Source organism: Xiphophorus hellerii, chromosome 21 (genome assembly GCF_003331165.1).
Source record: "Xiphophorus hellerii strain 12219 chromosome 21, Xiphophorus_hellerii-4.1, whole genome shotgun sequence".
Classification (NCBI taxonomy): Eukaryota; Metazoa; Chordata; class Actinopteri; order Cyprinodontiformes; family Poeciliidae; genus Xiphophorus; species Xiphophorus hellerii.
In genome coordinates this window covers 9236356-9260413 of record NC_045692.1, presented here as the reverse complement: position 1 = coordinate 9260413, position 24058 = coordinate 9236356, and the positions used below count along the sequence as shown (strand labels likewise).

General features: G+C 38.3%; 1 protein-coding gene across 1 annotated transcript in view; it reads left to right on the top strand.

The window, feature by feature from the left end:
- Positions 1 to 23000, top strand: part of ofcc1 (orofacial cleft 1 candidate 1) — a 166418-nt gene extending 143418 nt beyond the window's left edge. The window contains 3 exon segments of the mRNA XM_032551761.1: positions 11108 to 11308; positions 17005 to 17146; positions 17259 to 23000. Of these exon segments, the coding sequence (XP_032407652.1) occupies positions 11108 to 11308; positions 17005 to 17146; positions 17259 to 17335 (420 nt within the window). The 3' untranslated portion in view covers positions 17336 to 23000.
- The last annotated feature ends 1058 nt before the right edge of the window (positions 23001 to 24058 follow it).

Genomic DNA, 24058 nt, shown 5'->3' with positions numbered 1-24058 from the left:
GGAATTGCAGGCAGGCAGCAGGCAGCGACAGGAGCGACACAGCAGCAAGCACAGCAGCCACACTCAGAGCATTAGGGAGCTCAATATGAGATATGACTGCAAAGACTACATGCCAGTGTTCCTGAAAAGGTCATAGACTTTCCTAGGCACTAATGTGTGAAAGGGGTGCACAGTGGTTTTTAAAAAAAAAAAAAAAGAAATGAAAAAAAGGAGAAAAAATTGATCAAGTTCAAATGCATTTGCCTCTGTTGAAAGTTTTTATTGACAAAAATATGTTTGTGTGAGATTTTATAGATTATGTCAGTATGCACTGAGAGCCAACCTGACGTTGCTCAAAAAAGTGCCAGAATTAAAAGAATTACAGTTAAGCCTCAACATTATTTATACCTCTGGCTGATTCAGATTTAAAATGGAATTATTTTCAGTCAAACTTGATTTTTCTTTCTACAAGCAAATGAGGTATTTATCAAAAAAATAAGAGAACTCTTTTGTACCCTTGATTCATTTATGGAGTCAATATACTGTTGTAATTTTTGTTGTGCAATGGCATTTTGGAGCAATGAGTAGTGGAAAATATCTTTGTCATCAATGCAACATTGTGATTTTTGGTTTAAACCTTACCCTATTTGTACTTTGTTCCCAATATGGGAGCATTGTCTCTGTGGTTTAATATCCAGGAGACATAGTCAAACCTCTCAATTTGTCCTTTGCAATTAATCTTTGATGCAGATCATTTTCTACCACTGCTTGGTCTTTCTATACCCTCTGTCAGAAGCAGGGGATGAAAGATTTTTAAAAAGTCAGCCTAAACAAGAAAATATCTTGTTTGGCAGTCCGTAATGTATTCAATCTCTGAGTCAAACAAAAGGATTCAGCATTATGTTTGACCATTTCAAGCACTTATAGATCCATTAGTGCTGAGGAGCATTCTCCTATATTTTTTTTATTAAAGGAAGCTTTGCCCGTCAGCCATCAAAACGCAAGCAGCTGGAGGAGGTAAATTGACACCAGGTTTGGACCACTTTCAGACACTTTTCCCTTTCTCTCTCCTCTTTCTTCTTTTCCCAAACAAGCCAAGTGCAGAAGAATTCTTACTTGTTTTCTTGACATCCCATAATATGACATAATATGACACAGATGGCCACAAATTGAACTGTTGAAGGGAAACATTTTAGGAAAGAAACAACACAGCAGAATAAGTCAACAACTCCGTAACACTTCCAGAGTTTTAACAGCTAAATCACCTGGGTCAGATCAGTGCAGTTCGCATAGAATGCTGTTAAGCCAAACATTTGGATGGATTATTAAGGAAACAAGTTGATTTTATCACTTAAGAAATCTTACAGAGGATGCAGCCCACTTGCTTAGATAAATACTTTGTGTACACACGTATGGCACACATTCCCCAACATACAAGAAGTTGTACAAACAGCCTCTGGCTCCAAACAGGCTTTATTTTGATTTGACAGATCTGATGCTTTGTGACTGTCTGTCGTTAGTCAGTTCTTTTCTACTCATTCCCTTCCTTTTCTTTAAAGAGCTTGACCTTGGCCGCTTCCTGTGGGCCCGAGGGGCTGAAGAAGTCCTGCCGATCATGACAGGTGTCGCGCCTTAACAGCCCCTCGTGACATCTCAAGGACGGGATAGATATTTGGAGATTTCTTATTTTTCTATAAGGGTTTTTTTACTTAGAACCTTAAAGGGGGTGGCCTGGGGTGTGTGGATATGTGTACGCACTTGCACAAGTAATGCATGAGAGAGTGAGAGAGAGAGAAAGCATGCGAATGAAGGCATGCCCCTGACTCCCAGCCCTCATTCAGGTTATTGGCTTGGATACTTATCACCTCAAGCCTCCGAGGCTTGATTAGGTTGAAGCTACTCCAAACTCAAATTCTGGATATCAAAGGCAACCCTCAACTTTGGCATCTGTCTGCAGCATCTTAATACGAAGCCCGTCCCTTTAAAATTTAAAGAATTAAACATGGCATCCTGAGATATGTGCACGGCGTAGTTTGAGTGAGGGGAAACATGTTTTTGCGCCACAATAGGATTACCTGAAGGAGGCATGCCACTAATGTAGAATTAGTTCAGTGGAAAGCACCGGGTATGTGATTGGCTTGGCTCTGGCAATACTAAATATCACAACCCAAATTCACAGTGGCTTAATGCATGAGTTCACATGCATCTGTGAACTTGTGTGAATTTGGCTTGGGCACGCTGTGGCAGATCTGAACTTACATATTTGCATATGGATTGCACTCAAAATTTAAATTAGCCCTTTGAATGTTTATCACTTGAAGAAACTTGACAACATAATACCTTACTGTCAGTCATTTATGATCTAAGCGAGGGCTTAAATGAGGACTTACCCTCTTGTTTCATCAAAGTTGCCAGTAAACTTCTGCATGCCCCAAAACAAACCTGGAGAAGTGAGCACCTTAGGGCCTGGTGTGAGTCAGAAACGGCATGGAAGAAAAAGCTGAGCTGCTATCTGAGTTGTTTACTGTAGGTTGGGAGTTAGCTTTTATTTTTATTTTTTTTTTGCAAAGGAGATTAGTAACAGCAATTTATGCATATCTTATTTTCTGGATTATCTTAGGCACTGGGAGATGCTATCTCAATGCATAATCTCTTTAAAGTCGTCTAAAGTTGTCTGGTCTATTCTGACTGTAAATACAGTTATTTTTTGCTTGTTTATTTTGTTCTCAGAGTCCAGTTTGCTGTGTACTACTTTTGGCTCGAGTTTTCTTTTTTTTATGACATCTTAATTGTGACTATTCAGGTCAAAACATTCAGGAGGATGGTCACTGCTTTGGAGGCAGAGTAACTAGTGGAGAGTGGTTGAAAACTGCCATAGCAAACAAGCTGTTTGTCGGGGTGTGCATATGTGTTTGCATTGGATAAGATATCTATATATACACTCTGTATGTGTGTGTGTGTGTGTGTGTGTGTCCCTCCATGCAAATATGAATGGGTGGCCTGTCTTGTCCAATGGTGCGTTTCACCAGACACAGACCTTTGCTTCAGCCAAATCAGGCCCAACACAGACCGTGTGCATCCATGCCATTTTCAAGCTGCTCCAATTATATTTTCTGACCGGCCACATACTGGCCAATTTTACAATAATAGCATATCTATTTCTGTTCTAATGGCTGACATTGCTTGGCCTATCCATGCATATATGTCATTGGTCCTTTATGCTTTATGGTCTTGGCCTGTTCCCAGCCATGTGCAATGTGCTGTGGCCTGTCTTGGCTTTGCATTTGTATGTGGTGCATGAACCCCATGTATAACCAAGTAAGAATGGGCAGCGGAACTTTACTTCACCTTACCCGTTTGCATGGTTACTTCTTCCTGTTAGTGGTAGCATAACGAAACTGACAAATGCTGTCATAGTTATTTATTTAAGTGATCCTTCCTTTTAAAGTGAGGTTTGTGCTTCTTTAATAATTTACAATCTTCCATTGGAGATTGTAAGTTTGGTGTCTCTACTCTTCCTGGACTGTATCTCCAAAAGTGTTTGTTAGGAGAAAAGTGCCTTTTTGGGAAAAAAAAAAAAAAAAAAGAGTGTGCCAATAAAATATTCACCAATATCAGCATATCACACCTTCCAGCCTTAACTTTTGATAAGAAGCAGGGTGGATCTATGTTATGTTGTTGTTTATATGGGATTCTCTTTCTGCAGGCTTAATATTGTAGCTAAAACAGCATACTCATGGGATTAAGTAACTTTTTCCAATCTGTTATTGTCTTATTTCTTTTAGCCTGTGTGAATTGTAGCCTTGACTTCCTACCTTGCCTGACTTTATGTGGGGTTTTCTTACGCTGCTGTAATTTGAACATGTAGCACATTAAGAGAGACATTATCCCACATCCCTTGGCTGTAACCAGTAATAACTGTAACCAGAAACAGAAGTTCCTGACACCAACGGCCATGCTGCGTACGAAATCTCTTAAATTTTATTTCCTTGTCATTCTACTTGGTTGGATGCCTAATGCTCATTTGGATGTCTAATTGCATTATGTTGTCTAATGATTGGCAGATTTGCTTTAAGGAATACAACAGGTGTTCGATATAAGGTGGCTAATGTAACTGTACATGGTGTAAAGTGTTTTCTTATGTAGATTTTAATTCAGTCCATGACTCAAAATGTTTGTGCTATCCTTGTGCTTAGTAGTTAGTACCAGACATCATGTGTTGGTTGGTATTTCTTGATCCATCAGACCATGCATTGTGTTTCTGTGTGTTTCTATGTGCCACAGATGTTTCTGTGGCATCAAACCTGTGATCAGGCCTTAAACCCAGACAAGGTCTTATTGAAATGATGGTTTGGTCAGGGAGTCAGGGGATTGGCCCTCTATAGCTTTAACTGCCTCTGTGCACAGTACCCTCAACCCCCTCTCCCCGCACTCCTCCAATACACACGCCAACCATGCTACTTCCCCCCACTACACACACACACACACACACCCCTTCTATCACCCCACAGCCCTCTACACTCCCTCCTTCCCCCTCTCCCTGCTCTGCAGCTTCAAGCGCCCGCAGGCACTGGAGATGCACGCATGCGTTGGCTCACTGTGTGGGGCTTTGTCTGTTTTGTGGGCTTAGATATATGTGTGTTAGCATGTGTTACTGTGCTACTTGGCGTGCATGCGTGTGTGTGTGTGCATATATCTGCGGACAAAAGAAGTAACTCAGTCTACCTCTTCACGCACTTCACAACAATCACTGATGCTCCTTTTTGAGCTTTTTGTTCTTTATGTCTGTGGAAATGTCCCGCTGGGACACCTTTAGTTTTGTGATTTGCAGAAACATTGGCATATTATTGCACTTTATAGGCATAGTTGTAAACATGCAAAGATAACCTTAAATGCTTTTATAAAAGTTAGAGGATAATCGTGGAAGAAAACCTGTTAGAGGCTGTAAAATACTTGATACAGGAGCAGAGGTCCATCTTTGAGTGTTTGAATAACCGTAAAAATACAGCAATGTACCATCTATACTATGATGGTATAGTTTATGCCAAAGTGGTTTTTATAAAGTTCTTTACATTCTGTTAACATTCATAAAGCTCAGAAAGATACATTTTAAGCACAACCACAAGATTTTCCTAGTCTTTGCACCTAAAGTAACTAAAGTAGTAAGATTATTTCTATGCATAATTTCATAATATATATTTCTTTTCATCACAAGATGTCTCCTCACGACAACAGTAAATCACACAGCCAAAACTTCATTTCTAACTTCATTTCCTACCTTTTCCTTTGGCCTTCATCTGACTGCCAAGGGGAATAGCCCTGCTGTAACCTTCCAGTTCAGAACCTCGCAGCATTTCCTATATTCTCCCAAATCTAAACCCACTGAACAGAGTTTCAACCCCTTTCCACAGTGTCAGTCCCAACTCCAGCCGCAGCCGGGGCTTTCATGTGCGACTGACACATAAATAACCAAGTCTGTCCGCCACCCAGGCAAATTCAAATGCACCTGTCAAAGTGATGAAGCACCCGCCCGCAGGGAAGCATTGTTTACATTTTCACTCCACTCTTTGCAAAAGTGAGATTCTAATTATTTTCCCACTGTAAATTAAAGCCAAGTGGGACAGAACTACAAACCAAAAGGATCATGTCAGTGGAGAAAACTCCTGCCTTCTCACAGCATAAATTTGCGAGGGCTGGGAAATAGCTGGGAAAGATGCAGGTGGCAGGACCCGGGAAAGGTCAGCAACTTTGTTTTCAAGTGGTCAACGGAAAGGCAGAGAAAGTTGGGAGGCAGGAAGACATGTACAGTACAAGTCACACACTGGTTGAGTTGCTAGACAAGCTCTGTTAGGCTGATTACCATCGAGAACTAGATAAATAACAACATGCCATGAAACATAGGCCGAATTGTTACAACTGATGCACAATGCAAACTATTCTTAGCAGAAAACCTGTTTTTATGGTTGTTCTTATCTTACAATCCCAGATGACAGAGTGCCACGTTATTATGCTAGGGAATCAAAACATCTGAAACATGAGGAATATGCAAATAGTTTAAATCAAACACGGCGAGGTATATCTTGGAAAGAAAATGCATAAACTGATTATGACAGCTATCTAGTTTGGATCAATCATTAAACAATCAGAGGGGTTGACAAGCCTGTTGTTGTCCATGCCTTAGGCTCCTGTTCTGGACAGTAGCCAGCTCGCCTGCTGGTGCAGACTCCTCCATCTTGCCTCCTTTCAGTACCAACCAGGCAAACATAATTTCACACCGTAGACTATGTGCGCAAACATGTGTCTTAAAACATAAATACTGGTTGACATGTGCCAAGACTTTTCTCAATAAAATGTTAATATTTAGTTCACAAAATTAACTCTACCTAGGGCTGTGTTTGTTTGTGTTTATTAATCACTGATTGGTCCATGTCAGTATTCCAAAAGGTAGATTAATAATTGCATCTCTTAACGGTGAATGTTTTTCTAATTTGCCTGAAGGTCCTTTTCCTTTTTTGACACACTGTTTTGAGCACTGAAGAATAGCGAGGCTTACAACAAGGTCCTTAGGTTGAACTGCTTTGGTTGTCAGCAGGCTAAGCCAGATGGATTCACTGTGAAAAGAAAATATGCTGTTCCATGAAAGTCAATAGCAGACATGCACTTAAGAACTGGCATGACACAAAGTGTCAGACAATTTGCCTTGTAAAAGTGGCTATACTGCCCTGAATTACAACTGAAAACATGAACGTATTTTGTGCAATATAACATTGCGTTGCAGCACATATTTTTTTCAAGTGGAAAGATGAGAATATGAGAAAATAGAAAAATATTTTTCACAATAAAAATCTGAAAAGTGTGGAGTAAATTAGTATTCATCTCTCTTTGCCTTATAACCCCTAAAATAATTCCCCTCATTAAGTCACATATCTGAGTTCAAACATTTGCCGGGTAATGCAAGTAAAATCTCAGCTGTTCTGTGAATGTCTTTGGTAGACAACATTATTGAACTTACAGCATCGCAAGGACCAAATAGCACACCAGACAGACCAGGGAAGGTAAAGGCCAGGTTTGGGGGGAAAAAAAATCTAAAACCTTTTGACACATCATAGGCACTGTTTCGTCCATCATTTGAGAATGAAAAGGGTATGGAACAACAGCAAATCTACAAAAATATTGCTTCACTTAAACGGACTGTCTGAGAAATATGTGTCCACACTCAAATGAGTGACAAGTCATGATGTATTGTTAAAATTATGCTCTTGTATTCAGCCTGATTGATTTTTTTTCTCATCATTTGCACTATGATATGGAATGGTGGGTGTGAAATTGCATCTTCCCTGTGAAAAAAAACAGACTATATGGTGAACCATGGAGTCAAACAGCAGATGCACTATCCCCACTTCCTGATCCCGTGTCTCTCCTTCTCTTCCAATGTTGATTTGTGGTAATGTCTGCAAATTTCAAAATTTATGTCCCTGCTGGAAAACATGGTTTGCCGTTTATAGTCTTCCACTAAAAGAAAACAAGACCCGTCTTTCCTGATACAAGTCAAATGACTGATGTAGACTCTATCAGATTTCTAAATACAGACCTCGACAATAAATCCTGACTTGATTGGGTTTGAATTGGGTTAACTCACTTGAATGCTATCTGCTTAACCCACAGCTGGCCTGTCTGCTCCATGCAGGCATTGAACCTAAATCAGTCACTTAGTGCTATCAAATGGAACAATGGTGGAGTGGAGAGAGCACTCAAGCTGGGGCTAGAAGCCAGAGTAGCACCATAACGTAACACAACAGACCAGAACAGAGTAGTGCTGAGCAGACAGGCCTCTTCTAATGCTCTTTCCTTTTTGTGTCTCAGCAGTGATGCTTCCTGAGAGCCATGGTGCATTGCATGAAATGGCATCATCCAAACAGAACACACAAACACCTTTTCAAGCTTTTGTCTAATCTTGTCAACTTGATTTCACGTGCTAATTAGTGTAGGATGGTAGCATGGCTAACATAAAACAAACCTATTTTCATGCAAGCCAAAATACATACTCTTGCTCAATCACAACAGAGAATTTGAGCAGGTGTGTTTAACCAAAGTGACGTATAGCATAGACTCGGAATGCATAGTGTTTCTATCATCACTGTACAGCTTGGTTTTCAGAACTCTGGTGAACGGCCATAACTGAGTCACAACCACACATGTGGCCAGTGGAGGGGAAATATGTTTCATTTACAATTTGTTTAGATAACTTAAGAATCTAATGACATCCTCAACCAGAAAACTACTACCGTATGTATGTACTGTATCAGACCTTTATATAACGGTACTCTAACAATCTGTTGCACTATAAATGGTGAGAAGTTGTGAGAAGAGACCATTTCAATTTGAAGGTTTATGTATCAGAGCATTTTGTTTTTTAAAGTTGGACCTGTGGACCAGTAGAAAAAAAATGACTGCTAAGTAGATTCTCTGCAAAGTAAGTCTCACATGATATGCACATGGTAGGGAGATGATATCACATTGTTTTTAACTTGCGTACTACCAGAACTCACCTGACTATTTCTTGATGAATATTGTAATGAGCACATGTTTTCTTGTTAGGGGCAGGTCTGGTTTAGTTAAATACAAAATCTATAAGTTAGATTCCAGGTAGTAGCTGGGTTTTTAAACTGATATTAAGAAAAGCAGCTCAAACTGGAAAATGCATCTAACCCCATGCCATTCTATCTTTGCAACCCATTTTGTGTCCTTTTGGTACCAATACGTAAATGTTGGTTGGATGTGACATCAATAATTCAAGCTTTATATATATGATTTTCACAAGGCCGAAAATGCTATGTAATAACTTTTGCATCAAAGCAGTCATGCAGTTGTCATACCACACACACTGGCACAGAAATGGCAATCATAATTAATTTACAGCAGCAAGGTCATTCACCTTACTGCCACTTAATGCTAGTTTATATGTACACCACAAGAGTCTACACAAATAAGTTGTTCTAACTCAGAAGTTTTGTTGTAATGTAACCAGATCAAATTTCTTCACAACCTGATACCTGACGTACAGGTGTCAGGTCTTATTGAAATATTGCCAGATACCTGTGAATCAGGTATTAGGACAAGCTTTCAAATAAAATATTGTACACGCTCCTACACAAATAAGAACATGACTGTACTGGAAGAAATCCAACTTTCTCACTCTCTGAGAGAGTGAGAGAGAGAAAAAGAAAACATCAACGTACACATGCTATCCAAACAGACTGATTACTGCCTTGCAGAGGTGCTGATTATTTAAGAAATTCAAGTAATCAGTTACCACTAGTGTGGGCTGAGGCCAAGCTTGAAGCAAAGCACAGTTGAGGCGATTTCTCTAATGAGAGTCTAAATTAGAACGGAAGAGATGCATTCCTGTATCCGTAGACCAAACATTCTCTCTCTCTCTCTCTCCCTCTCTCTGTCTTTTTTCTCTCTCCCTTTCTCTCTTACATAGTATGCTTCAGTCTTTTTCTTATTTGCTTTTGTGCCTCTTTGACACTTTGACAATGAGGGCCTTTCTACTTACTGGAGTGTCTGCCTTGCTCTTTATGCTATGTCTCTAATTACAGCTTTGGTAATGGCTTCCACTGTTTTCTCAGCGAAGTGCCTAGAGTTGTGTTTGCGTTTATAAGTATGAGGGTGACATTGATACGCCGCCCCTCCTTCAGTTTGACCCTGCCACTCATGGCCCACTGAATGAGTTTACCTTTTTTTTTTCTTTCTCCTTATTTTTAAACGAATCATAATTACACAGCCAATTAGGGGGTCACCTTGAAGAACTTTCTTCTCTTTATGACTCTAACTGGGTGTGTGTGGGGGGTGTGTGCGCATGTGTGTAGGATTCACTACTGTGAGCCTGCTGCCTGGTTGAAATTCACTTAATGGCTTTGACAGTGGATTGCAAAAGTATCTATACCTCCTGAGCATTATCGCGTCACTAACCACAAACTTCAATGTTTTTTTTTATTTTTATTGGGAATTCATGTGATGATCTTTTATCTTGTGTTTTCTCTTTGTTTTGTGTTTTTCATATTCATGTTATTCCTTAGTTATAAGTTTCCTTGTAGTTTTGTTTTGAAAGTTTGTTCATTTTAATCCCTCAGATGACCCTGAACATACAACCAGAGCTGCAATAGGTGGTCTTGATGGCTCATACAAACTCCAATTGATAACAGGGTGGTCATAAAATTTTGACCACACTGTCTGAAACCAGTTTGAGCTTGTCTTCCACCAAGAATTTGCAAAAAATAACTGTTTTTAGATATAAAAAATAGTAAAGACTTGTTCAATGTTCAAAAGGAGCTGCAGTTTTAGTTGTTCTACCAAGTTTTGACTCAAACAGGCTGAGTGGAAACATATGCAATACATATTAGATTTTTACTTTCAAAATATTTGAAAAACTATTCTAAATATCTTCTTTCCATTAAAAATGATGCATACCTTTACATTGGTTTATCATATAAAGTCCCTCTAACATTCTTTAAAGGTAAGTGGTTGTGATGAGGTAAAACAATTAGAGGGATAGGAATGTTTTGCAAAGGCACTACAAGTCTTAAGATGTGAAAACGCAAAGCGCAATTACTTTCCTTTCTAGTTGGATATTGTACATTGTCGTTTGTAAATGTATATTTTGCTAATTTGTTGATTTTATGTATAAGAGATCTGATAAATCAACATTCCAGCCTTCAGCCATAAACACTTTCACAGAGGGGAATGAGCTTCCATGATCTTCACACATGGATGACTTCGAGTTACATGACCTATATAACATGTTACATGCCCCGCCGGCTCCCATGTCTCACCCTGATATGGAAGAGCAGCACATTACAGGTGTGTAAGCCCCGCACATGAACACACAGAGAGGAGTCATGAACAAAGCGGCAATCTGGATTATACCGCTCATATGATCTGCAAACGCAGCCTGTCCCTATACCTGCTACCCTTCAGTTCCCTTAGGACTCCCTAATTGTGTGCTTTGTTTTTAACCATTTCATTTCTTTATTGTAATAATAAATAAAATTTAAAAAAACACTTATCAGTATCTGACTTGAACAACTGCCATCCATATTTCTGTCATTTTGCCTGTGGTGAGCAGGTGGCGGTTTATGACTCTATCTGGACAGCAGAGGACTCTCTCTCCAGCCCCACTGCCCCCGGTGATGAGCCTCACACTGAGGATGGTTTGCCACCGGAGAGCGAGACCAGCACTCATGTCGTAATCCAAACTCTGTACCTGAGTGGGCTAAAACAGAGATACAGACACTTCCTCCGACAACCTGATGGGGCTATCATTGAGGTGAGATTAAAGAAGAGGTTTTTTATTTAATGGTTCTTTGGGCAACGTATCCATTTTCCAAGCAGAATTATTTGCATGTCTGGTGCTCATTGGATAAAAAAAAAAAAAGATGCCCATTATTCAGTTTTTTGTACTACTAAGACTTCTGCCTTTTATTATTCTGGTTTTATTTATCCTTTGAAATTATTGAATTCTTGAAGAAAAAAAAAAAAAGTACAAACATAACCATAATAGAGGAACAAAAGAAAAAAAATAATACATGCAAATCACAAGCAGCTCCATGGATCAGAAACTTCACATCATTTGGAATGAATTATTGAGAGGACAGAGTCTGTGGTAAGCTACAGTAAAAATCATGAGTTTGGGTTTGCTTATGTTCAGAAGAAGGTGAAGTGTGGAGAAGGCATATTGAAGATAGATTAATATGAAAAGTAAAGTGTTCAAGGTTCCAATAGATCTGTATAAAATATTGTCATCAGCATATAAATTGATTAAAGAACTTCCAGCAGTACGGAGAGTATTACGAATGTAGATGTTGGATAGAGTTAGACCTGGTATACACTCCAGAGGAACACCTGTAGACAATTGCGCAGGGTATGACATTGGGTAATTGTCCAATGTCCAATGACGTAGGGTAACTGATTTTGGAATAAATTACAATGATTTTAGATTATCCATTTTAACAGTTGGACACTAAAAAAAAAGTTCTTCTTTGCTTTGTGAAGCCATCATACCTTATCTGATCCGGGTTGTGGTAACAACAAAACTCTTTGCTCTACGTCGTTACAATGGGAAGAAGACGCAAAGTGAATGTTTATGCAGTGAGGTATCATTAAATTAAGACAATGATGAGTATCAGATATCTAAACTATGCAGCACCAGAAATAGCTTAAATTTTGCATCATGTTGTGACACAAACCTTTATGGTTTATGCAGCGCTGTTTTTCTCTACACTGCACACAAAAAACATAACAGAATTCACATTCTGATGAATGGGTCGCCATGGTGGCACAGTTATTAGCACTGTTGCCTTTCAGCATGAAGCTTCCTGGAACCTGGAATGAGATCTGTCTGCATGGAGTTTGAACAACCGCTCATGCATGTGCTGTGTACTCTCTGGGTACTCCAGCTACCTCCCACAGTTCCAGAATGTGCAAGTAATATTGTTTGGTCACTTGATGACCTTGAGTCTGCGTGTATATGTCTATGTTTTTTTTTTTTTTTTTGCCATGTGTGGCTCTGTGTTGCCCTGCACTGGACTGGCTGCCTATTCCTGTCTCTCTTATAATGTCCCTATAACGTTGAGCAAGCACAGAAAATAGATGGAAAGATGCTAAACTTTTTCTGGTCGACTTCCACATTTAACTTCTTAAAAGTTACTTCTTAAAAGGAGGATTTCTTTTTAAAGACTTCTAGGTAATTAGGACACTACTGCATTCTCTTCGCTCTTCCTTATTTTATTGTGTTTATTCAGTGTCATTGTATGTGGCGTTTTGTGTTTTATAATATACTGCAAAGCACTTTTTGATATTTCTGTCTGTGAAAAGGGCTATGTAAATAATAAATACAATTTACTTACATACTCAAAAGTTACTCAAAATCTATGGAAAGAGCTGCCGCTGAAGCAGGAATGTATTATTCAGTCTTCAATCATTCTGTCACACCCCGAGCAACCTGGATTGTCTCAACAAAATTAATATTTTAAAGTTGAAATGTCAAAGAAGTGAGGAGAGAAAATGCTTGATGTGCCAACAATTAGCTCTGAGGCTCTGTTATGTCCTAATGGTCCTCAATCATAAACCACCAGATAAATGAGCTTATTTAACAAAACATGATGGTGGTATATCTGTTTCGGTGCTGGTCTGTTTATGAGTGTATAGCCTATAGACTTGAGCAAGGTAAATGACATAACAAGGAGGATTGTTCATCACTGAAAATAGACACAGTGCAAAAACAAACGAAATGGTAAAAGCAATTAATTTTCTGCAAGCACACAAACAGATGTTCCCACTAATTTCTAGCAATAAAAACATTGATCACAGCATCTTTTCTTTGTGAGAAGAAGAAAGTTTATGACAATGGACTTCTGCATTCAAACGGCAACAGAGAATTCACAGAAGCCACATGTAAATGTCACCGTCCATGGAAAATTATTTCACGCTCTTTGTGTTGCTTATATTTCTCTCCTTTCTGGTGCACCTCATGTTGCTTTGGTCTGCGCTTTTCACCTGTTCGCAGGCTTAGGTAGGATGCTGATGGCATTGTTTTTCACCAGCTGGTAGAGAAGAGCGATAACGCCGCCAAGCAGCACATCACATAAAACTGATCACCTTCCGCCTGAAAGCACAGATCTTCACTTTACATAGTCAAAAGTAATCTAGTCCTAAATATATAGACTGGGTTTATGAAGGCCATTGTAAAAACTCTTCAGCTGATTTTATTAGTGGTCTACGCTTAATTCTGGCAGCAGCATGCACATCAAACAAAGGGTTATTATTTATCAAGCTCACATGATGAATAAAAAAGTAGGCAGGTGAGAACAAATACCACAAAAGTTTAAAGTTGACACACCAAGGTCCAGAAGTTCACAGTACTGTATGTCTGTTTGTTCATTTAACACATCTATGTGTTTTTTGCCTTTAAATAGTTTGTATGTTAATTTTGTTTTTAAATCTTCAAACCTTAACGTATTTCATAGAACATTTTTGTGATAACGTAAAACTAAAAAAAAAGATATAGACATTCTAAGTACAAGTTAAGAGCATTGCAATTAATGATTAAATATTTTAATATTCTATTGCAGCCTAACCTTGATTTAAACATTTATATCATTTTCTGGCCATTTTGGTGTTATTCTCTCTCCATAATGATGTAAATCCAAATATATTCTCAAACAGACTTCTGAAATCGTCACACAACAGCTTTACTTATCCCGAGAACAAATTACACACAGGAGGTTGTATAATGACAAAATGGGGGAAAAAAAATGTTTGTGTGAACACTTTCACAGGGCAGCATATATTCTAATTGGGACTGTGCAGATAATATGACCAATATTCTCGATCTTAGAAGTTAAATGGTCATCTCACCTTTTCAGTTACTGAGCAAATATTTAGAAATGACTTATTTCCTTGAAGGAGTTCTGTTTGTTTGTGCAGAGGTGCCCTGAAGAACTTGTTTCACTGAGTCTAACATGACCAGAGCTTTCAAGGCCAGCAGGTTTCCAAATCACACCCAAATCTGCACTCTAAGTGAACACAGTAAAAAAAAAAAAAAAGAAAAGAAAGAAAAAGCAGGTTCTTAGTGCCTGGAGCTAGTGAAATGAAGGCAGATCAAAAACTGTTCATTTGGGAGTGAAAGACAACAAAAGTCGTAAGTCAGTAAAAAAAAAAATAATTCTTTTGTTTATTCAGCAGTTGTGAAACATTTCATGTTGACTGAAAGTTGTTTGTGCTGCATCCTTTGCAATTAGTTGAAATATAGTAAAGTTGCCGTTGAGAATGTTTAGTCAAAACTATAACAATAATGAACTCTTTATTGACTTGCATGTTGAATTCTGCTTTAAAAAGTTAATATTAATGATCCATCATGTGCCTTCACTGAGTCTGTAGCCAGAGGCAGATGTGTGTGCGTGTGTGTGTGTTTCTGACCCTACTGAGAGAATCTTCTCGCTGAATCCCAACAAAACAAGAAGTTAAAGCTCCTTTCCCATCAGTGCGCTCCAATAAAAGCCATTAAAGGTAAAGTGAGGTGTAGCTTTCCAAATACTCATTACCTATAAACAGATGTTCCACAGCTGCCGACTCGCAAAATGTGCTGTCGACAACAACCGTTAGGGCCAAAATTATGCACGGAAAGGCATCCATATAAGCTAGGACCTTCAGAGAAGGACTCATAACCACTCTGTCTGTAGAAACAAGATGGCTGATGAAGAAATTAATGCAGGCAAAGTCATTATCTTCCCTCCTAAAACCACAGTGGGTTTATGTCCCCCTGTGCCGCTTTTTCTCTGAGGCTAGCATTTAAGTGTCGGCGGACTTATAAAAAGATAGGACAAGCCAACTGTGCTCCTTTTGTCTCCTTTTCCTCCATATGGGTGACAGCAGCATATGCAAGAACTGGCTCAGCTTCTGTAAAACTTCCATTAAAGATGCACAACTAAGGCTCTGCCAGCTTGAATATTACCTCTCTCTGCAAATTATTTATGGCTCGGAAAAAGCGCTGATGATGAGCATCTCCAGCGACTTGAATAAATAAAAGAACTTTTCTCTGCAATTTTTCTGGTGCTTTTTCTTTTCTCCTTCTTGTGGATGTGCTCAGTCGCAGAAACAAAAGGTGTGCAGTTTATTTAACAGTAAGATTTTATTAGCTGACATGTAATTATCTTAGCTTCAGCAGGGGTGAAAGTGTTGTGGTGCAATTAGGAGAGGTTATCGCCCATGTAGGTAGCAGATTTTTAAGACTACAAAGAAAACAAATTTGTAGAGGATCTTTATGCAGTAGCAATATTTTGAGAACAAAAAAATAATCCATCGAAGAGTAGCTTAGATTTCATCATGATATTCCATTAAATCTGTCAATATTGGGTTTTTTTTTTGTTTTGTTTTGTTTCTTTAAAAAAAATGGCATGAGTCAGCCTACTGTCCATCTTCAAATGACGACGTCTCTTTACTGGACCAATATTGACCTAATTTAGCATGCAGAGAATATGAAGAAGTTAACCTTTCGCAGAAACACCTTGCAGCAACATTAATTGACAAACTGCATCAATTCTCCATCTTCCCCCCTCTTGTAATTACTCTGCTGCATGTTTGATTGCCACTGTGGAGCTTAGGGCCGATGCTTCATTGCCGTAAGGTCGACAGTGACCGTCAGAAATATGAATTTGATTTGCACAGGAAGTTAGCGTGCTCTGTATTCTCTCTCTGTGTGAGGGGGTATGGGGCCGTGTGTGTGTGTGTGTTATGAAAAGACACTTTTGGAAAGAGACAAAGGAATGTCCTTGGCTCATCGCAGTATGTTGCATCAGGAGACTGATGCCTCCCTAGCAGCCATGTCTGTTTGACAGGAAAACTTCTCGGAAGCATACTACGTGTAATTATCAGACAAGTTTATACTGGTTTAACATCACAGAGAAATTGGCGAAACCTTTTCTGATGTCCCTCTTTTCCTCCTATAGTTGACTGTTTATATTATATGTCACTAAAATGGGTTACTTATGTTTTAATATAGTAAAATCTCAAACAAAATGCTGTAAAAAAGACATTTTTATAAGGGCTACCAGAGAGGTTTCAGTGGGATTTCTGATATTTGTACCCAAGTAGACCTTGTAGTAGGTCCTGAGTAAAATACAGTATATTGTCTACATTGAGTCACCCATCAAATTTATTAAAATCAAGTGTTTTAATCACTTCCTCTCCTTAAATCAGCAAGTGCGGTGTAAAGCACCAGATGCAGTGGTTTGAGCGACGCCACCAATAGATTCTCAAGCATAGAATATGAGTCCTCTGAAGTAATGAGTCACTTTTGTGGTTTGGCAATTTAACATCTGCTCCCAGTAGAGTTTGGATTATAGCTCAGCTTCATATAAACGTATTCCCAATGCTGCAAAAGAAGACGTTTTTGAGAATGTTTTGATCAAGCCGTCTAGATGATCATAAGAAGCAATATAGCAGTGGTCCTTTTTTGTTCTGAAGGTGATTGGTGAACTACATGGATTGGACAATGCAACCAAGGAGGTGCCTTCTTGCCTGGATCAGAGCTCATCCCGTCAAAGAGAGGACAAGGCGGGTGCCAGCATCTCCCTCCAGCTACGGAAACGCAAAAAACTGTTTGGCCGTAAGTGTTACTTTGATACTTTTCCTGACATGTAAACTTTATTGTTAATCGAATACAGGTCATTTAAGTGAAAGTCTTAGCCATATTGCTTTAAATGTTCTCTGCCCTTTAGGGTCCAATCGTGTGGAGCCGATAGCAGGAAGTGGATGTGGCTCGAGTTTTGCAAGACTGCCAGACCTCTCTCAGTAACAACGAAGACCACGTGAAGATTTGATTGTGTTCTTACACATTAGTCAATGACATTTTTGACACATAAATTTCAGTGTTTCTAGATAGCAACAGCTGTTTATTACAAAAACATTTATTTATGCTAAGTATAATGCTAGGCTAATGTTAGCATGTTTACTCAGTTTTTTTTACGTGATTTGCTGATTGCTTGGGTTGTAGTCGTTTGGATGCAAATTTTGTGGTAACAAAGAAAAATGACTCAACTTCATCAACGTTTTACTTTCCTTTGAACTTTGTGACATTTAATGACAAGTGTTTGACCACTTTACATGACAGCAACACAAAAGTGGTAATACAAATATTAAGGAATTCTTAAAGATTGTTTGGGAAAATCAATACTTTTTGTATCAACAAAGTTTTGTTCAATAATAGTCATGAGAAACAGGCTGTGTAAATTGTGACTGCATTCTGCTGACGAAATTAAAAGAGTCGGTACGGGTAGATGCGTTCAGGCAGGGATTCCAGTAGAGATCCTAGATCCAATTTCGGATCAAATGTAGAAATCTCCACTGACACAAAACATGGACACAAAATGTACTTTCTTGAGTACATTTCGTGGTGCTGTGGGTTGCAACATTTTGTCTCAGAGATCCTATGCAGGCAAACCCTACTGACAAGTCATCTGTGACCTAACAACGTCAATAAACACTTTGGCAACTCTTTTAACAGTCGCAGGTTGTCAGCTATCGCACACTGCCTCAGCTGAATGAAATATGAAGATTCCTAAAGTCACTAATCAGAAGACAAGTGATAAAATATCAATTTTGGCCTCACATTAAACAGGATAATTTTCAGGCCAGCTTGATTTGTATTGAATATGTGTCTGCTGGCCAGTGCTTAGTGTAATGAACTGGCTCACAAATCAGGCTGTAATGGCCGCCTACTTACACATATTGCTTAATTAAAGGTTGTGAGCTTATTAGCATGTGTCTCTGACGCAGGGTGCAGGATGATGGGGAGCACGACTGATGTCGTTCAGAGCTTTTTATGGATGGCTAACCTATCATACTAAAGCCATCGCCCCTCTAAAATCTGATCTTAATAACCTGTCATTTTCATTGATGATGATTTCCCCTTTATGGCTGGCCATTACGGATCAAGTCCGGGGTCTCGTCGAATGGTCATAGCGGCCATTTGTGCTCATCATTATCAAGAATATGCCTTACTTTGGCCTTGAAGTTGCTGCTCACCTCCATGTTTAAACCATCATAGCTGTGGCCCTGGGGTGCCAGGGACACTGCATATGGACACACACAGCACAGCACACTCGCATATATTCAATATCCATTCAGCTCCAAAAGGCAGTTGGGACCTTCACAGTCTTAAAATAGAGAAAACGAAACCAAAGAAATGCGTTAAATTGAAGTACATTCTTTTTTTTTTTTTGCTTCTTTTACATAACAACTGGATTTAAGTCTGGAATTTGAGTAGGTTCTAACACATGGCCATGCTATGATGTGAAACATCCAAAAATAGCTCTGGTTGTACGTTTTGGGTCACTGCCCTGCTTGAAGGTGAACCTCTGCCCAGCCTAAGTTCCAGGATGAAGACTGGGCATTAATTTGCATCCCAGGTTGAACAAAAGCATCCCAACATCTCAATGCTGCCAAAGTCATGTGTCACCGTGGAGATGGTGGATTGAGATTGACACGGATTGTAATTTTTTAGCCACATATAATCTTGTATTCCTGTTTCATGTAAAAACAGAACAGAATATTTTAAAATTGTAACATGGAAAATATGGAAGTAAAATTGAATGAATGCTTGCACAAGGCACGTTACAGAATAAAGGAAATGCTTTGTACTGGCTACAAAGTGTCTGAGTATTTAGAAAATCGCTATACAATTGAAATATATTATGATTACACCTCCAAGATGCTTGTGAAATCATTAAGCTTAGCTGATTCTAGAGATCATTTGGCACTACATACTGTATATATAGTTTTTCATCTTGCCCTCTTGTTTGTGTGACACTAGCCAGAGCCAGTTATGCTAGTTAGGAATGACTCTATTAACAGTGACAGTGCTACACCCCCAATTCAATCAATCCTCTAATGAACATTAAGCAGAAATTCTCCCTTTCAGAGATGACGCTTTGCCTTTCTCTAAATACTCTACCTTTGTCATTTTACCAATTTACTCAAACTAGTGGGCTATTTTTACTTGCACTATTCTTCTATTTAAAAGGGCAACATGATCATTTTTTTTCTTTTTAATTATTCAACACAAGAAAAATATTTGATTGTTGTGTTCATTTCTTTCATGTATGTCTTTGATGTTATTTCCCCTCTGCCGTCTTTCTCATTTTATATTTTGCGAGAGAATCGCCATCTTTCTTTACTCAAGACCATCAAAACAATGCCCCATGCAATTTGTTCAAAACTGAGGGAAGCGCAGGTACAGAGGGGGAAGGAGGGGATGCCAAAGGTAATTCACAGGTTCAAATATTTGATTGTTAATGACAAACACCACTTCGGTGCAATTTAAATTTCAAATTGATCCCTGGGAGAAATTATTTCTGAGGGAGAAAAACATGCCGCTAGGTCTACGCGCCACACATTTGCTGATTTAAGTTAAAAGAAAACCTTTTTGCAGAGCTATCATATGGGAGCTGCAACTTTTTGAAGTAGGTGCCCACATATGCTCGAAGCCAGCCTGAACCTGGGGATCTTTCTGGAGAGTGAGGAAAGAAGGGGTGGGGGTAAAATAAAACATAAAAAGAAGAAAAAATAACACTTTGACTAATTCTATATTTATGTAGCCCTCAGCTCGAGGTGTTCACATAAAACAGTTTGTATTCAGAAGTGCTACGGTGATCGTTACGCTTCTCGTTGAGATCGGCGACTCTCCGGGCAAGGTTGGCGGCTCCGGCTCAGACTGATTCAGTTGAATTAAAGTTGCCCAACTAAATAGATGGGATTTCAACTCATACTTTTCATCCTGTGTGTGTGTTTTTTTTATTATTATTATTAATAATTTCAAACCTTCTATGATTGTTTTCAGGGCAAACACTTCTGTTCTGTATTTCTTTTGATTAGGAATACTATTGCACTTTTTGCTAACATGTCAGTCTTTTTTTATTTGAAGCTGAAATATAACTATGTGTTTTGCCAACTTTTTGATCAATAAAAGTCCCTCAAGGAATTGGTTCATGCATAAAAGAACTTTAATATGTCAACGTAAATTTTTTATATAGTTTAAAAAATAATACTTTTTAGCTGTAGCCTACTTATTGCAAGTTGGGCCAAATTAATTTACTGAAAAAGGTCAACACTTGTATTCTTTGCACCAGAATACAAGTATCATAGCGGCATACCATTCAATAAAAATCAAATCAAATTTAAATTCTCCATTGGGTTTATCTGTCAAACCTGTATTCCTCTCCACTGACCCTGAACTTGATTTCCTGGTGCTTAAGTCGAAGACAACGCGTGCGGCTGCATCGAGCGACGACGTCGACGCCGTGCCATATTTTTGTGGCATCTGGATAGAGACGCTACATTTACACACATATTTATTTATTTTTCCTCTGCCAGAGCTTGGTCAGGGGAGGCAGATGTCCTGCTCACAGAAAAAAAAATAATAATAATTTGCAGTGAAAAGGGGCGATGGGGGTGAAGGGAAAAAAAATATGAATATGCAAATCTTGTCACAGTGTGGAACCTTGTAATGAGTGGGAAATGTTTTCGCCATCTTTCATTATGCAGAGGTCATTGCTTAATGCCAGGCAGCTGGGCCAAGCTTCGTCTCTCTGAGCCCCCCTTTACCCCCCATCCACCCTTACCCACAAACTCTCCTGTTGTCTTAAAAAAATACTTGAACCAAATATTCTTAGCAACAACTCTGCATGTTGCTCTTCTTGGAAGAAAAGCTCGTAGTTACAACTGATTTTTGAGAAGACTTCATGAATAAAAAGGTTGCGCTATTGAAACATACTTACCAGTTAAATAAAATATCTATAAATAGGTGTTTTAGTCGTACATCCAAAGTTAAAGTATGACACTTCACACGCCGTTTACCTTTTTATAGCGACTACTCCTTTGTATGGTATACTTCACACTAGAAACTATTCCAGGGAACATCTATCTCAGCAGAGATAGAGATTTTATTGGTCAATCCAACAAACATTTGAAAATAGTAACCAGCAGAATGGATGACTTGAACCTCCATTTGGTCTTTAGCGTCTCCAAAAAAGCTTTTCTGAGTAACTTTGAGATTGCCCTAGGTTGCTCATTTAGCAGGTTACATTGTATCAGTGGCATTGCTAATAGCTTCAGCTGAAACAACACAATGGTGCATGGTGGAGGCAGCATCATGCTATGATCCCGCTCCACCATAGGCAGGGATATAAGCAAATAGTGTTTGATGTAGCTGCCCGAAAAACTCAACACTAGTATCAGATAGGACATAAAATATGATGAGACCCAACTAACCTTATCATAAAAATCCATTTATGCTAAATATGGGCCTGCAGACTCTTTACATTAAATGGTGCAAAGTGAAAATGATTTTTTTAATGAAGGATCTATTTTGTAGCATCTTTTAAAATGGGTTAGTTTCTAACATAACGTCATTCTTTTGGAACCACTTTATGAAGACAAATGATTTTCATTAATTTGGAAATCTGTGTACAACTTCATAAAGCTTCCAACAAAGAAGCTGTTTCTTCTCCACTTGTGCTGAATGCTTAATTCAAATCAACAATGGAAAATCTGGTTCTGAGAAAATACGAACGTTTCCATCAAATTGATCAAGTGGGAATCGCGAGTAGCTCCTCTGAGGTGAAAGCTGAAAGAGAAAACAGCAAGTTGTTATAATTCTTTGTTTACCTTTTGATCTCATTTTCTCTTGCGTGTTGCAGATTGCTAAGACAGCCCTCTGTTCTGCTGCCTCCTCTCGTAAAAAACGTTCCTTATATTTTCTCTGGCATCTGCCTGACTTTGAGCTATAGTTCTGATCATTAGGTAAACCCATCTTCCTCTCCTCTCATGCAGTCTTCAAATAATCCTGGGTCTGAATGCTAAAAATGTAATGAACTTCACGGTTCATTGTGTCTGACATTGCTTAATTAATGGGTGCATTTAAAGTACGTAGGGCCTCCGTAATTGATTTATATGCATGATTTGCACATACAGCTGTTGTTTCCTGTAGGAGACTCATCACTCAAGAAATGTTTGGGCTGATAATAGATTTCATAGGTGAGATCAAGTCGTCCTGTCAGTCCTTCCATGTAAATGTTCATGTATGAACATTTACTGAACAATCTGCTTTTAGATTATGAACAACTAGTAATGAAATCTGAATTTTGTTCAAACAATCTAGAATGTTTGAATTATTGCTTAACCATTGCTTCAATGGGAATATTTTGTCTCATTTTACATTAATGGATAAATTAGACTTTTGTTTCTCCTCATATAAGGGACAAAAATGGACACTAGCACAAGCAATAAGTTGCCAGGGATGATTTTTGTGGAAGTGAAAACTCAGAAAATCACATGTTTTATTTATAAAAGTAAAATATATATATAAAATATTAAAAAGCACATTTTATGTTGTCCATCCATACATTTTCTCAGCTGTACTGCAGTTTGTTTGTTTTTTTTTAAATAAAATGATACAAAATGGTGCAGGTTTTCATTTCTGATTCAAAGATAATTTTACAACTTTAAGGGGTTCAGAAATGAGGAAGGCTTTCAAGATTTGACTATGAACTATGACGTTGAACTTTCAAGTTTTTAAATGAAGACTGTAGATTATTTACAAATCATAAAGTTTCCTTTGTTTGGTAATAGGTAAGCCAAGGCATCTCAATATATTTACAATGTGTCCACAATAAGGCTTCTCCTCTGAGAATTATAATAAACTGTGCTTATACTGAAAGAGAATTTATGTACTTGTTCAAGTGTGAGCAGTCGTTTTATGTATATGTAAACTGAAGGAAGTATCAGTAATGAAAAGGATTGAGATTTCCTCACAGTAAGCAGAAATGCAAAGGGTTATTTTGGAAGGAGAAGTAAAAACTTAACTCAACTGACCTTCATCCTTTGTCCAAAGTATACCAAATTCTCACAGGTATTCTTGTCTTTTGCACATTTACATTTAACGTAATCTTTTAATTTTATATGTTTCAGCATGTTTTTTTTTTTTTTTTCTCATGTGAAATAATACAAATGTTTTGACGTGGCCTGAATCATGAATCTGTGAGAGGAGGTAAAGATCAGGATCTCCATCCATCTATAACTTGTGGTTTACCACCAAAAAATGTAATAGTCAAAACATTATTGGAAACACTGCAAAAAGCTGGTCAGCAATTGCAGTAAAAGGAGGATATTACAGCTTCAGTGCCAATAAACCTAATTCTATAGATTATTAAAGAGAATATAAATACTTTTCAAACATACTTTGCGATTGAATTGTACATGAAGAGCAATATACACATATGTTCCTTCATGTCACACACATATCAAATAGACTGAACGATAAAAAGAACAGTGAATAATAAGTAAACACATAATAGTGCAAATAGGGGAGTGACCAGTAAACTAGAGAAATTGTCTAGTAAACAAAGGGACTGTCTTTTCTTAAACGAACAAAGATAGAAGCTGAAACACAGTGTAAACATAATTGTTAAAAGCTTCTCTCTCTCTTTCCACTCATATTGAAACACAACCTTTGCTATGTTAG